The sequence below is a fragment of the Ammodytes marinus genome, assembly GCF_949987685.1.
Source record: "Ammodytes marinus genome assembly, chromosome: 6".
NCBI classification, from domain to species: domain Eukaryota; kingdom Metazoa; phylum Chordata; class Actinopteri; order Uranoscopiformes; family Ammodytidae; genus Ammodytes; species Ammodytes marinus.
The window spans coordinates 19948049-19965177 of NC_137235.1; the positions used below are offsets into that span (position 1 = coordinate 19948049).

General features: G+C 41.4%; 1 protein-coding gene across 1 annotated transcript in view; it reads left to right on the forward strand.

Moving 5' to 3' along the window:
- Nucleotides 1-17129, forward strand: part of LOC307252037 (cytoplasmic phosphatidylinositol transfer protein 1-like) — an 82778-nt gene that overhangs the window by 50757 nt on the left and 14892 nt on the right. Inside the window, exons 2-5 of the mRNA XM_080029571.1 lie at nt 10039-10187; nt 13109-13197; nt 14543-14550; nt 15228-15299. Coding sequence (XP_079885697.1) covers nt 10039-10187; nt 13109-13197; nt 14543-14550; nt 15228-15299 — 318 coding nt within the window. The remainder of the gene's footprint in view (nt 1-10038; nt 10188-13108; nt 13198-14542; nt 14551-15227; nt 15300-17129) is intronic.

Below are 17129 nucleotides of genomic sequence, written 5' to 3' on the forward strand. Positions count from 1 at the left end.
TGTGTTTCAGTCCTGCATGTTGCTTCATTGTGTCTACATGTTGCTACGATTTGCTCCAGCTGGCCGAAGCCGATAACTTGTCTTCATCGTTTTTTTATCTATCTCTCTCTCTCACTCAATCACTATCTTTTACCATATTTTTTTGCTCATTTGCTCTATATGTCTACTCTCTCTTGCCTTCATACACACGTGCACTAATTACACTCTCGTACACCTATTGACTGTCAGGCCTACAGCTGAAGGATAATCTTATCTGGAGGGAGCAGCACTGCACACTGTCGCCCCAGTTGATTAAATGTGCAGAGAACAGCAGAAGAAGATTGCGTGTGTGTGCATGTGTCTTCATATGTCGCTGTGTGTGTGCTTTTGCCATCATAGGTAATGAAACTGCGAAGTGATGGGCCCTTAGCTGTGCCAGCAGTATAGGTGTGTTTGTGTGTGTGTGTGTGATAGATGAATGCAGTAAAGGCTGAGAACTAGTGTAATCATGGGCACACTTTACGGAGAAGAGGTGAATTTTCAATGTATCGTCTTGAAGATGAAAAACAGCTCCACATTTAGTTTTCTTCTGTTTAATTTTAATTTTCAGTTTTATTTTAATAATCCATGAGATTATTTAAAATGTCACGATCATTACAACCTGGTTTTATCAAGAAAAATTAAACCAATTTGACCTTTTTTGTAGCCTGGCATTCCCAGACCTGCCACTAGGCGCTGGCAAATTAAATTTGCTTCAAGATATCAGGGTATGGATTCCAGGCTACCTTTTTTGAAGATACTGTTGAGACTGAGAACGACTTGATGTGTTGAATGTGGGTGTGTTGTGAATTTTGGCATAAAAAAGTGTGCAGTGGGACCAGAGGCTGATTTTGAGGTAATATTTGGTGGCAGTTTTGTGGCAACAAAAGGTAACGGTGAATTTCTGTATAGCCAGCAAGGTCAACAAGGCCACTGAAAGTTGCAGGGTAAAAACAAGCCAGTGAAGCATCCTTCTTTGTTCAAAACAAAAATCTCTCTGCTAATTTACAAGGGTGACACCTTTGGAAAAAGGTAAAAAAAGAAAGATGTGGACTCATCCATCTAAATAAGTCGGCTCATATGGGATCAAAGGTAAAACTGACGTTTTTACAAAATGGTTTGAATGCTGAAATTGAAAGGCAACCATGAAGCTATGTTGCTGTTTTGCAGCCGTAGGTGGTTTTTCTACCTTTTCACTTACACAGCAGTGGAAGAGGGATGCTTTCTTCTCACATTCCTGTTGTTTCCTGATATCGGTCAACTCCGTCTGCTCTAATATTGCACCTCTGTCCGCATTCCCACCAACAGCCACCATTACTCAAGCCACTATCGCCTTGCTAATTCATCCATCAGTGTGAAGACGGGCTAAGGCTTTGTGCGGTTGGGAGGAGGAAGAGTTGATTAGAAAGAAGTAATAAAGCTCCAGATCTTTATTATCCGATGTTCAAGATTTCAGAAGAATTTTACTTACTCATCTTTTGATTTGTTTATGGGGCCTCTACCTGCCCAGACGTCAAGCATTGATTGCCCCATGACATACTGTATGGAACAAGGATCAAACTCAGGTTGATATACACTATATCATCCTTTTTATCGTGCCTAAAATACTGATAGCAGTGTAATTGTAAACGGTCCAAATATAAGCTATATGACGGCAAATACTGATTATAAACATTTAAGAATATCTGAAGCTGTGAATGGATTTCAATTGCATGCACACACAAAAAAGACAAATGAATGAAACAATTGTTACAGCATCTTTAGGCTCAGATGCATGGACGTCGATTTGGCTAAACAAGTGGGGGGGACAAACAGGCAAGCTGGAGTGCATTTTCAAAAGTGGGGGGGACAATGAGGAAACATCTTTTTTTCTCTTTAGTGCAGGTAATGAACGGTTCTGAAAGACGGCATACCCGCTCACTAATGAATAAAATGTATACAAAACACTGATGTCTGACACATAGGCATTTTGACCGTGCTCAAATCGAGCCGAAGCACGGCTGGACTGTCGCACAACAATATTACTCCGCCTCGGTCTCCATGGCAACCTAGCTAGTAGCATACATCAGGTCGGTACTACTAGCTAGGTTGCCATGGAGACCGAGGCGGAGTAATATTGTTGTGACACATACTTTATCCCGCTTATTACATGGCTACTACAAAAAAGCAGCAATTAATTTTAGCAACATGTTGTTTTTATGGTTTTAACAGCCAAAAACAGTCCGCTACACGGTCGGAACTCACTCAGTAGCAACGGTTACTATGTCAAGCTGCGGCCAACCTAGAAGAGTTTAACAAAAAACAACTCGTTTCCCCAGCAACCCTGAGACCTTGTCTAACAACTGGAATAGTCATTGCAAACCCACTAGGTTCTTATGTAATGAAAACGTAGTTTAATACACCAGTAAATAGGAACGACCAAGGATACGACCTAGTAACGGGGGAATAGTCTGCTCGCCCCGCTAGACTGTCTGCTTCAGCTGACCGGAGGCTCCGGCTCAGCTGTTAGCTAGAGCTACTGTTTTGCTAACACAACTCAAGACTCGCACACTGTACAAATAATAATTGTAATCGGCCAATATGTTTAACAAGAGCTCCATCTAGCTAACAAGCATCATCCCCCAACATAAATAACACAATTCACGAAGAAAATGACTGTGGAACAGTTACATTGCAGGCTGCAGCCTGAAGTTACTGTCTAACTGTCAATATGCGGCCAAAGTAGCCTACTCACGTCGTGTTGACTGGAGTCCTGTCGGACATTAACCATGACTCCTGTGTTCCCTGCTCTCCTGATACATGCAAAGTCATGTTGAAAAAGTATTCCATTGTTTTCTGAACGAGTAGTAGCCCTGTTTGTGGACGTCTATCCATCAAAACTGTGACGTAGGTCCTTAGCAACGGCCCTTGACAGCGGTCTGTCTTGCTGGAAATAACAGACCTGTAGAATGCTGTGATTTACATAGGATTCTCAAAGTGCCATGTAATAATTCTTGATAAACAACATCGTCAGTATCCATGTGCCGCGACACAAGCTGCTGTTAGTGTCCGCTACATTTACAGTCATTAGTGGGCATAGAGGATGGTAATCCCTACAGTTTACACTTCACAACGGGACACTCGCCGTTGTCTCTCTGCTGCTGATTGAAATGCATCAGTCTTCTCTGGTGTGCAAACTAGCGGAGACTTCGGAGCATGTTCACTGTTTTGTCGTTGGTATCCACTGCTGTTGTGCTATTTAAAAAAAGTTTACGGTCTAAGCCTACTAGTGCCGAAACAAGGATAGGCGGCGGCCAATCACGGTCGCGCGCGCGCACAGAGAGAGAGAGAGAGAGACCTTGACGCTGTGTTTTAATACGGCTGGACGCACTCCATGTCCGGCTTAAAAAGTGGGGGGTACAAAATGAGTCTTGACGAAAAGTGGGGGGTACATGTACCCCCCATCCCCCTCGTAATCGACGTCTATGCTCAGATGTATTCTCTCTTCTAAAAAAAAAAAATCTCCTCAGGTGATATTTTAAAAATAGCTATTTATTTAAAAATATGCCTATACCTTTTCTGCTTCCGTTACCACAGGTCCACAGCGTGGGATCACAATAGCACTATGTGTACATACTGTACATGCATCCCACACATTCATTCACTTGGTAACCAAGGAAAGCACACTGAGCAGCAATTGTACAAGCTGTGAGCGCAGGATTATTTTCGTGCTTCAGCTGTCATCTCCATAGCTATTTCTCTCTTTCAGGCAGAAATGTAGCAATTAAAATCACATGAGAAAGAAAGGCTCCTCTTCCTCCCCCCTAGCCAAAGTGGCTCCTATAAGTTGTCAGTGTTTCAGAACCTGCAAAGTACAGAGTGGTCCGTCTCCCATAAGGCGTTAATGTGGCCATTGTACGAGTGGAACACAGTGATTAGCAGTGCTATTAGTGAAGCTATTGCTTCACATTGACATCCAAATAGGGGTGCTGACCTGGCTGCAGAGGAGCAGTGCTGTTTGAGGTTAATTATGTTCTCACTGATACTTTTGTTGTGCAAGACTCTGGCTTATGTAGAGTACTTCTCAATGCAGAAGGTTATTCATTGTGCTTCATGCACGCCAAGTATGGAGTTGTTTACTGAAATATAATACTAATAATAATACAAGCTAAATAGAGATAAAGGATCCTGTGTTAAATATTGTCTTCCTTTGTGTAAAGGAAAAATGGAGGCAAATTGGTGGGACCATTCCATTTTGAATGAACTACTCTTAATACATGTCTTATTTAGCGCACAATGGCTAATGTGCCTCGTTGGTGAATGCAAATTTGATTCTCATCTGCAAATCATAATTTGCGCCCAGTCAAATGAACCAGTTAGTTGTGTTTGAATTTGAGCAATAAGAACATGTGGCTTAATTGAAAGGATTTTACGTTAATAGCTTTACGCAACATAATATCATAAGATTCCCACTTTAATTAAAATGTCTTATTTGTCTGTCGCCAACATCCACTCAAAGTGTCGGTGCATAAGAAGGATAGATAGGATATCCTAACTTTATAAAATAATCAGTGACACAAATCTCCCCGCTTGATAAAATAATCTGTGTGTTGTGTGTTTAATTACATAATTCATGGACTCCTTATTCACAGTGAAATAGGAGCTTATTCTGAAAATCTAAATAATAATAAAAACTGCATTTTTCTTGCTAAACGGTCAATGGAGGCAAATAACATTAAGCGGTTGTTCCCAAATGAGGCCCCACACTTCCACATCCAATCAAAAGCCAAATTGAAATGCCTATATCCCCCGCCTTTAGTGTGACATTGAAGCCAAAGGCCTCCCTGCCTGTGACGAGTGGTGTTGTCACACAGAATAACGAGGGGAGATCATCTCTCATTGGACGGAAAATGATTCTTCTCTTCCCTCGCCCTATTCGCGCCTGTCTTGGTTTATTGCCCCCATTCATTTGAGTTCCCCTCTCCCCATCGTTTGTGCACTGGGGCCTGGAAATTCAGTGATACACAACTACGTGCATCCTGCTCATCACAGTCATCCGACTCTCCCTTTTCTACAGTTTATTTCTGTCCTCTTGTTGTCCTCTTCAACAACAGCACTGTTACCATACAACAATTCCAACTATTTTCTTTACTCTCCTCCTTCGCTTCCCCCCACTCCACTCCCTTGATGATGGTGCCGTGTAGCATTATCGACTGCACAGAAAGGCTGAGAGAGTCCAGATAGGCCACATATTGATTGAAAGAGCACAGTGTTGTTTATTCATATTGTGTTACCATCTTCTGTCTGACGAGTCCATCTGCACCTGACAAATTGTTCCTATTCCGGTTTCGTGTAGAGGTGGCTAGCACTAGCAGGACACCGGTTTTTTGTAATTTCCCACCCGTCGGAACGTGGCCCTCTTAATGTGTGGATTTGGGTTTTGGCCTCCAGACCAGAACTCTGTCATAGTTGGCGATGATGATGACACACGCTATAGTTCGTTGGTGTTGAATAAAGAGCAACAACAAACTACAGTGCCTTGTCATCAGACAAATTAAATAAAGACTAGGCAAGTGCCGGCCTCTTGGTGCTGGCTGTTTCATGTAGCTTAATGATAGATCACGCTGTGAAGATTCCAAAACAAGAGAGTGCAGTACTTTAGCGCTCGCTGCATCGTTCTCTCAACTGATTGCCAGTTTAGCTTGAAGAAGGGGAAATAACAGGACCTTTCAACCAGTCAGTACAAGCTTGTATTTGTTGTCGTGCAAACATTGCCTAATATGGGGCCACTCTGTTTTGGACTGTTCACGGTCCAGCACATTCATGGTATCCTCAAGCATTTTAAATAATTGCAACCATCACTCATCCCTCCCTAGATAATGAATGCACATCCTTGATATTTTTTGGAAGTTGATGAACACTACAGCTTATCAATGAGGAAGGGAAATGAAAGGACATGTCTTGTCTAAACAGGGTTAAAATAAGACTGATGTCACACTAATTTCAACAATTGTCTCAAGTCTTTCAGGTCTTTATCTTCCTCTCTCCAATTTCCCGCAACTTTGTCCTCACCCGTGAGCAAAGGACTTGCAAAAACAGTCCGTTGTCCTCTTGCCTGAATGTCTTTCATTGCACACCACTCGCCTCCCTCATTCTGTCCGTGGCAGGAGGATGAGAGATGGAGAGTGTCTGCATTATTTACTGTAGCTCTTAACGTGGCAGGCTCGCACTCACCACAGCTCCGGAGCTGTTTTTAGAAACGCTGCCTTTGCTTTCGAGTTGCCTTTTGCTTTCAATGAAAAGGTGAACTGTTATTAATGGAATTGATGTGGCTGCGGTGGAGGGGAGAGACTGAATTGACTGGAGGTGACGCAAAAAGAGCATGTTATGCAGTTTGTTCTGGCTGTAACTGCAAACTCTATAATACTTGCTTCAGCTCATGTATTCTTAATTAATACCTCAACAAATGGGCAGGACGTTTTTTTCTTCTGCCCCGAACTCAAACTCTGAATTACATAAGCTTTTCAAATACAGTGTCAACACATTCGTACATTTTTAAAAGCGTGAATATTTTCAGTCTGATCTTCTTGTGATTCCCTCTAATTAATTTATGGTGACTGACACTAAAGTGAACACATTGATGGCAGACTGTATTAAGCAGGTCACCCATGTTGGATCACTAAATACTAATATTTGTGCTAAATGAATGAAAAATGCCGTTTACTTTTGTATAGTGAAATGGGGCTACCAGTGTATTATCTTTTAGATAAGGCAGAGTTTGCAAAAATGTAATTTTTTTTCCTTATACATTTGACAATCTTGCAACATGAGGTAGGTGGGTTTCTGCTCCGCTGCTGCTCAAGTTAGTTAAGTAAATTGTTGTAGGCGCCAAGTGACTGTAAAAGCCTCTATCGTGAATCATGTTATGTTAACAATGGATGACAACCCAAAGAGAATGACCACCTGATTTTGAAGTTCCCCTACAAATCTTTATAGCATCTATCACCTCATTGTTTTTGTGTTCAACACTGTCGATATTCTGAAAGGAAAAGCCCCCCCAAAACCCTCTGTATGCTTTACGCCCGGCACAACACGGGCGTAAAGTTGGCAATTAGCTGCATCAACATGAACATACACTAGCAGTAGACCCTGCAAAACCTTCTGCACAGTGGAAAAAAAAATGCCAAAGAGAAAATACATTTATATAACATGTTCCTCGCTGTGACACAGGCCAGCCAAACGCTGCATGTCTTAGTGACTGTCCGTCTCTGATCTTAACCTGCTGTTGTGTTGGGTAGAATGTTGTGCCCACGTCATAGCTTAGAGAGTGGGGGCCTAGAACTAAACCGGTACAGAGAAAGTGAGTCATTGCGTTGCTTGCTGCCCTTTTTAAAGTTTTAATGAAAATACTCAACAGGACGTGTACGTAGCCGAGGTGCTGCCGCTGTGTTCGTGACCTTTAACGCATAGATTGTGTACATAATGAAGTAGAGGTACGGAGATACAGTGGAGGAATGTCTGTAGTAGAAAACACCTTTTGATCAGGCTATGCAACAGTCATTGTTTATTGATTTTAATATCCATAAGCATTGCATTGTGGAGCAATTAAAGGAGGAGTAAGGGATCCTGTAGAACGCTTGTTGTCAAAATCACTTTGTCAAATTCAGTGAATATCTCCCCAGAATCCGCTACCTGTCCTTACTGTGTGTGCACTGAAAATAAATCTGGTGTTAATACACAGCCTAGGCTCTGTAAACAGGTATGTAGGCTAAACAAAAGGATATACAAAGGGGACCCACCGTAGCTAGCTAGTTTACATAGCCTAAACGGGACTTCCTTTCAGGGCACACACAGTACGGACAGGTAGCGTATTGTGAGGAGATATCCACTGATTTTGACACAAAGTGATTTTGACAACAAGTGTTTTCCAGAATTGCTGACTCCACCTTTAACTTGTTTAAATATATATGAATATAGATGTCACATCTGGGTCAGGTCATTCCTGCATTTTATCCGAAAGGGACTACAAGGTAGCAAGGGTTTACTGTATTGAGTCAGTCCAGGAAAAGTATTTTCAAACGGCGCCTGACTTTAAATATACTATTCTATAAATGTGTGCTCATTATTTACTGCTGTTTTTAGATTAAAACGATTCAAACAAAGTTGCAAGATCTGGAATTTTCCTTAAACGGATTCAATCTTCAGTACAAACCAATAGGAAATGACTTTAATGGGCTGCCAACATTATGATTTTGATTTCCTGAACCATACTTCAACTGATCTCAAGCTTTTCTAATGTTTCTAATCAAGGGTGTGAAAGCCTCTTTACTTATGTAGGAGAGTGTCTGTTTTTTTTAAGATGATCACACTCTAGTCTCAGGGGCAGAATTGGCAGCAGGCTCTTAAGTGTCAGTGCACTTGACCTTGATGCAACCACACAGATAATTAAGGAAACATCGGTCATATACTGTCCAGACAAAATACTTTACAGCATTGCATAGCATTACTGTAGCTGGACATTGTATCCCTTTTTTCTATTCAGATCAATTAAACTGAAAATAAGATTTTTTTCTTTTTTTTTCTTTTAGTTTTATTCTATTACATTTTAATAAATCATCAAATGGTGTCGTGCAAGTGTTACAATCGGCTTTCTCTGCATGGCGCAGACGGTGTCATTGTGCAACAGCAGCCAGGTGCTGACACTATTTTGAGCCCCCCTGGGAGCTATATCGGGTCGAGCACCTTCCGTTACCCCCTGACAGCATTTCACAGCTCAGTCTGCAGCATGATGGGTAGAGGTCAGGTTAAGAGGAAGGGTGGAATCCGGGGGAATACCGTTGATTTAGCGCTCCTTCATTAACCAGTGGGGCTCCTCTACTCACTTCTGAGATTTCCTTCCAAAGTGAGGAGAGGAGCACATAGGAGGAGAGAAAAGTGTACGCTGACAGGAGTGCACCGTCAGCCTGTAGCAGATATAAAAAGGATTATTATACTGGCATCATCGAACCATCTTTTCCCTACCATTTACACCTCATTTTCCTCCATTTAAAAAAAAAATCCTTAAGTGACAATCTGTTGTCAAAAATGTTCCCTTATAATCTTTGATTTAATTTCTGCCCCTCATCATTAAAGCTCCTCAAGATGCCTTCCTTTGATGCTCTTCAGTCTCTCACTCACTCAGCTCCTTTTCTGCCTCTTTGAAATCATTCATTCATTTCCATGTCTTTCCTACTACTTCTGCAGTTCTTTTGTCAACAACAGAAGCTGTGGATTTACAATATGAAGATAAAAAGATCAGAAGCAGACTGAAGTGCTGCCTTCTAATCAGTAAATTCACAATTTATGGCTTGAGTAGAGAGAACATGCTGCAGGGCATCTAAAACTAAAAGCTGTTACTGCATGGCCCGAGTGTTTAATTAGCCTAACTGACCACGGTCCAATGTGTACAAATGATGCCACAGGGACGGCTTCTTTGAAACAGAAAATGGCTTAGCATGAAAACTTAATCTAGAAAAATAAGGCGGCACCAACATGAGCCACGGGAGAAAGAGTTGAACTAAATTGTAAAACGTAATGTATATTCTCAATGGGAAGGTATTTCATGGACTATTATTGAACCTGTTGTTTTCCCAGACCATTCAGTATGTATCGATCTATAGTGTTAGCAATTCATTCATAGAAATATTCTGCTTTTACAGAGAACGCATGACTAGATGTGTCCGCTTTGGATTTAATTTAACGGTGAGGCGCTGTTAAATGGTCGAACACAATAACGGCACCTACATATAGTATGCTTGTCAGTGTTTTATGATTAACATTCAGTGTGTGTGTGTATTGGTATTTTTGTTCCGGCCTAGCCTTTAAGTGTCATCATCATTTTGCATGTTAAAGTAGTAGTGAGTATTGGTCTTATGAAAAATGAGAAGATACAGGTGGAATAATGGAACGGAGGAGGTTAAACTAGAAAAAACAAACCGTTGACCATGGTGCAACATGTGTGTATCGATTCTCATCCTGTTGGTGTGTTTTATTGTCTTCCAGTACCGGATTGGTCAGCTGTACATGATCAGTAAACACAGCCACGAGCAGAGCGATCGAGGGGAAGGAGTGGAGGTTGTCCAGAATGAGCCGTTTGAAGACCCGGCACATGGCCAAGGGCAGTTCACAGAGAAACGAGTCTACCTCAACAGGTCAGTGCAACACGTCTTTTTCTGGGTTTATTATGGGATGTGTGATTAATGTATGTTTGTGGAATACTGTTGCACTCTACTGGCAGTTCAGTTATACATTTGACCCGTAGCCAGTTCATGAAAGTTCCTATAGTTGATTCTGCTGATGGAATCAGAATCCTTTTGGTCAACTTGACATATTTAGTGTTTGTGTGTAAAAAGGAACTGAGGAGTGGGAAATAACACTTAAGCCACCTTGGTTGAACAGTGTAAGCAAAATAGTACGACCTGTAGAAAGTAAAACTTTGACGTCACTAAACCACAAAGTATATCTGGGTGTGGCAGAAAGGGAACGCTACACGTTATTAATGACTTGAGATAATTATTTGTTAGATTTTTCAGCTTGGCGCACAATCTTAAAGGCTTACCACCCATAACTATCTGCTCAAATTTGATCATTAGCCCTGACTGTTCCCTCAGCGGGAAACCTGGAGTACAAAGTATAGTGCATTTCTGCATATCAACTATGGTTATATTCAGCCAGTTCAAAAGGCTGTAAAGGTTTGCGTACATACAGACACCCACCTGCTGGTCAATGCCAGCTAGTTACAATATCCAATCCATCACTGTTATACCATCCCATAGTGATGCATCTCACTGTGTCGCAGTGAGCCTCTGTGTGTGTGAACAGATGTGTGTTTGTGCATGCAGATGCATGTGTCTTGCTTCCACACAAACTGTTTCGTTAGACCCACATACATGAATCAAAGACAGATGACTGTGTGTAGGATGGAGAATATGTTTAACAAAAAAGAAGAGAAGAAAATGACAATGGGAGAGAAGACAAAAAAACAACAACTAATAAAATAATATAGGGAGAATATAGAGGGGGACAGAGATGCTGTATGCCATTTGAGCACAAATACCTGTGTCAGCATTTGCTATGCAGTGGAATAATTATGTTGAGTCAGCACAGTTCTGCTCTTCAGAGGAGGGGAAGAAAACCCAGAACAGTTGGGCTTCCATTCAGGTATGTTGCAATTTGTACTGTGTGGAATAAGAAAATTAAGAATAAAAAAATGCATCAGTTCATTGAGAATTCCACAGTTTTGCCAAAATAAAGGGCTTTTAAAATCGCTCAAGGCATTTTTTAGAAAATAAAAAATGTTTTAAATAGCAAAGGAATAGAAGTTGTATTGACTGTTGAAAATCCCTCAAAGCGTTAATGAGATATGAACAAGAATGGCCTGGACATAGGTACATTACTATAGACATGTTTACGTTACAGACGTGCGTACAAACCCAAAAGCACAATGCCTTCTGCTTTTCGGATATCGTCGGTGAGGAGGCATACTACTGTTTATCCCTGGCAACCTTTTAGATACCCTAAAGCCAATTCTCCTTAATGTTTAAAATTGTCTTTCACAATATTTCTTGTCCCATTGAGGGAATGTTGAAGAGAGAAAGTGAGAAAGGAGAAAAGAAAGACGGAACAGAAATAAAGAAAGAATCAAAACTCTTAGCGCGCCAATTACATCGGCAGCTTAGAAAGAAGAATGACAAAACACTGACCTATCCAGAATAGCTGACGTTACGTTTTAGTCCTGTCATGAAAAGTGAAAAGGTTATTTCTTTATGGAGTTGTTGCCTTCCTGACACAATGGGAAAACAAACTCTAGTAAATCAATGCTGATAAACACATTACAGAACATCATCCATCTGGCTCAGACACAACTAAAGATTTAGTTCTGATTCACCAGCATGGACTCGTTTGGTCTCACTTCAACCAGCCCATTAGTTTTCACAATCTGCCTTACGCTGAACTTCACTATTTAGCCTGATCCCATCCGAACTGTGGATCGATTCCACGCTTGTTCAGCCAAGAATCTGTATTAAGAGAGGAGCACGGATGGTTGATTTTACCTTGGGATAAAAAGCGCTGCCTTTACCATGGATGTGTTCAACTAAACCAGGGTATTTATTTTTCAACCCGGGCGTTTTGGCGTGCAAACTCCCCGCAGCCACCCACCATGCACGCACACTTGGCAACGTGGGCCTCCATCGCAGCAGCTACTGGCAAAGATATATAAAAGAACCAGGAGGGAACGGGAGAAATCAACAGATGGGGGTGTGGGACGAGTGTCAGTCTCTTTTTGTTGGGAGCGAGTGAGCGAGTGAACGAATAGCCAACATTCACACAATGTGGCCATCAAAGGCTGTTTTTATTCACAGCCGTCACGATGCGGTGGTGGATGCCATTTTTCTCGTCCTCAACAAACTGTTTTCCTTGTCAATCAAAGGAAGCGGAGATGAAGGCACAAAAGTCTTTGCACTTCTGTGTTCGACACTTCTCATGAATAGGTTCTTGTTGCGGTCTCAATTATAGTCTTAGCAGAGTTCAGAGTTCACAATCACAGAATGTCAAGAATGCACACTCGCACACACAAGACCCCCCCCCCCCCCCCCGGCACCGGAGAATACAGCGTGAACACTTGTAGATTATGCAGCAGAGAGGTTAAGGGAACCACAAGGGACATAGAGGACTCTATTATGGCACAGTTTTTTAGGAAATACGCTCATCTGATCCTTTGCCTAGAAGTTTGAGAAGATTAATTCGGATCCCGTTTCTGTTTGCTTAATATGAAGAGCTATGCTTCAAGCTATAATGCATAAAGACTGCAAAAAAGATCAAACGGTTAGTTACTGCACACAAACCCCCCTTTCCCCCTTTACACTTTGTTTTGTACAGATATAACAAACAAGTCATTGTAAAACTAAATGCCCAAAGTCTTTCACTGATGAGTTTTCAGGTTGTGCACTTTAGGTGTGTAATTTAGAAGTCTGTGTCCGTGCATTTCTGGTTTCTGGTTTGTGATTCCTTAACATGTGATTTCAAACTTCTGAAAATGTTCTTTTCTATGTGTCTAAATGTCTCCCTGCAGCAAATTACCCACCTGGGCTCGAGCAGTGGTTCCTAAGATCTTCTACGTGACAGAGAAGGCATGGAACTACTACCCCTACACCATCACAGGTGAAGGCATAAATAGTGTATGGACTGTCCTGCCAATTATTCTGATGCAGCCATTTTTTTTTATGGCCAATGCGACACACACGCCTTCATGCTCACCACCACTCACATCGTATAACAAAAAGAGCCCTGCGGTAACACTCTAGTGCTTTAATAGTCTTATGTAGAAGCATACAGTAGCTCAGGCTGGAATAGATTAGCTCTGCAGGCACATTAAGCACAACACCCTTTTTATTTTAAGGTCAGCTTCTTCAGTTGTGCCCGAAAGCTGTTTTTCTTGCTAACTCACTCACTCACCACAGACGCTTCACTGGATGTCCTCAGGAAGTTGTATTAGTGTGTGAAAAGAAATGCGATGGTACATGTTTTCAAGACGCATACTGAAGCATTCTAACATTAGTATTATACAATATTGTTACACATATAATGCAGAAAGCACCGATGCTCAGTTTAAAGCAACTCGACATGTGAATTTTGAAGGACACAGGAGGGTTATATCGTATGGATCCTGAGCTGGATTCTTAGAATTCAGAAATCAGCGTTTTTTTAAAATAGCATTATAAGCAAAATGTTAATGATGTGTGACGAATCGGGGACCTCTGAGGGTGAAAGAGGAAGGAGGATCTTGCAACGTGGATCAATGAAGTATTACATTGAGCTCTAAAAGGTAATCACATTGACATGGGACAGCAGCTGTAGAACAAAACAAAAAAACAGGCTCTGAATTACAAGGGCCATTAATGCTGACACACAACACCTGACAGGTTCAACCCGCTTCAAATGCAATGACACACTGGTCGTCAGTCACACCATTGCAGCTTTTCCGTTCGTCACTGTCAGTTTGCCACGTAAGACACGGTGTGAGAAATGCATGAACATGTTATTGACATATAAACATGCCACAGCCGTCGTGTATTTACAGGCTAACCATTTTACCAAGAAGCAAATGCATTTCATCCACACTGACTTCACACTGAGTGGAGCGGAATAAGCTTTGCTTCAAGGGACATATTATATAAATATTCCTGTGATGCTTTAATGATCCTGATCTAATGGAGAAAATGTTACAAGCTGAGGAGTACACATGAAAAGGATTTATTTTTTCTTTTGATGAAAGCAAATTGGAGAAAGCGAAGCAAGGGAAGATGTGTAGTATTAGATGTGTGACAGTCACTATGCAGTCATGTATAAGTCTTCACACATGTTTTGGTACATTTTGGCCTCCTCGTGTCCTCTCATGCTGTTGAACATTGAAAGAGCTTATACTGTATGTCTAACTGTGTTTTTCTATTGTGTCCTGTCTCTGCTCTGGCTTGATGTATGTGTCATGTGACGTGCTCGTCTACAGAATATACAGTAAGTAGCCTTATATAACTATCCAGCGTTTCCTTACATAATGCATGATGACCATTTTTCTTTAGTTAAAACCAAGATGGGTGAGGATCAGGGGCTGTCTCCCAAAACAAAGAAAACAAAGAATCTAGTCCCCCTCACATCTTTTCTTTTTTTCAACTCTAAAAGTATACAAAACACAAGATGTGTCCAAAATCACATATTTACAGCGGCGCCAGAACGATTGACATTGTCTCTGTTAATGTGTGTGGGTGTTCCAGTATGAGTCAGTGTAACAACAGCCAGGCCAAGATGAGTTTTTTTAGGCCAAAGACTCACAAAAGCCTCAAGAAATTGTTGCTTGGCGTTTGCCAATCTTGACAAGGAGATATACATTTAAATACTGTACTATCAAAGCTTGAATGTTTTCGTTTACATAGAAAGAGAGTGAGGGAAACACCAAGGGCCTCTTTGCAACTCTGTACAATACGGTAACAAATACACCCCTTTTGACAGCTGTACTACATAAACATTAAGACATACTTGCAAACCAAGTAATCCTGTCTGCATTATGACAACAAGTAAGGAGTGTTACCTTTCTGCAGGATAGTCTGTTCACCACTGCTCTACAACAATGACAAGTATGTGCTATGCAGGCTGCTGTTCTTCACAAGTGGTTTCATATCTATCTGTATCCGCAGTGCTCATTCCTGCCCAAGTTCTCTATCCACATAGAGACAAAATACGAGGACAACAAAGGATGCAATGACAATGTGAGTATACTGTGTGTGTACTGTGGTGTGCATGTGCTGTGCGCGCGCGTGTGTGTGTGTGTGTGTGTGTGTGTGTGTGTGTGTGTGTGTGCGCGCATTTGTGTGTGTGTGTGTGTGTGTGTGTCATGTAAAGGAGCTTTGCATAATATGGTTTTGGGGACTGTGGGCGGGTCTGTTTCTCAATGGTGCATTGACAGAGGATAGTAGTATGAGACGTTGTACATACAATTGTATTTTCTTTGTGTCCAGGAGAAGGGATCGAACCCTGATACTGATTTTGGAGTTTAAATGCTCTCATAAATACTGTTTACGATAATGTATAAGCTTTTAAATGTTAAAAAAAAAAATCAGCATTCATTGAATACCTCCTACATATCATTGCCTGTGTGTGTACTGTACTGTTTTGTTACTTATCAGCTGATGTACACAGACTACTGATATCTAAGTTTACATCAGCCCATAGGCCCAGTCGGCTTATCAGTCAGCCTCTAACTCCCATTAAAATCTCTTAGCTTAATATAACTCTGCTGTCTTCCTCTGTCCTTCTTTATACAAGAAAATGTGCGCAGAAAAATAGGCCAATTTAAAAAAAAACTTAATAGCAGACATATGGTTGAAAACATATGGGTGAATAACATGGCTAAAATCATCCGGGCAAATTTGGCAACTCACAGACCCTGTGCAGTCGTATCGCATCATAATGCCAACTGAGAAAAAAACTGCTCCGCTTGCTGGACAGCTAATTTAATTTGGGCTTTTGGCCGACTCACTTTTCTTTCTCTATATTTTACCCCACTCTCCAGTTTATAGGGGCATAAGTCATTAAATGAAATGCTGCCACTGCCCGAACAGCGAAGAAGGAAAATTGTAGGGTAGTGTGCAAAAGACAAATCGCTAAGTATATCTGAGCGGGGGGCCAACAGGGTTCATTTTTTACTGACGTTATTTTGTGCTTCAAATTGTCTGTGTTTTTGGTGATTGTATAGGGGAGGAAGAAGTACAGCTCCCAGCTTCAAACAAGTGTCCTGTTTGATGTGTGTCACAGTTTGTACATGTACTCATAAAGCAAAGAGGGAGACCGAAAGGGACGGCCTGTCAATGCGCATTAAAACATGTAGGGTCGTTTTAAGATTGATGCTTGTTTGGTTTGACAAGACAAGGCGGCAGATCAGAGCCTTTAAAAAAAGAAGGGAAAAAAATACAGGAAATGCACTTCATGGGTAAAACTGAGACAAACTCTGTGTGTGTGTGTGTGTGTGTGTGTGTGTGTGTGTGTGTGTGTGTGTGTGTGTGTGTGTGTGTGTGTGTGTGTGTGTGTGTGTGTGTGTGTGTGTGTGTGTGTGTGTGTGTGTGTGTGTGTGTGTGTGTGTGTGTGTGTGTGTAAGTGCCAGACAGAGATGCCAGATAAGAGCAGCACATAGAATGCATATTGTACATACAGTCAGGTCAAGTGATTGAATGATACAGCTGCACTACTTTTGTGTAACGACTTAAGGGCAAATAAGAAGCCCTGCATGTGCTATGGCATTGTATAACCAGAGTATGTGAGGTACATTTCTATATAAAGGATGTTGTGAAATGATATCAATGCAGCTTTGTGTGCTGCTTTGCTCTGGGCATTTTATAGAACAACATTCTCTCTGAACACGTGTTGTGTTTTCCCATGTGTGTACATTCTGATGAGGTAACATACATCTGTCCACTCGGGCCGTCCTCCTGACACTAATGCGTATATGCCAAAAATAAAGAATAACTGGAAATGAAGAGGACTTGCATACAGTAAAAGGATTCGGGGAACGATGGAGGAAGAAAGGAAAATTAAGGAGTGGT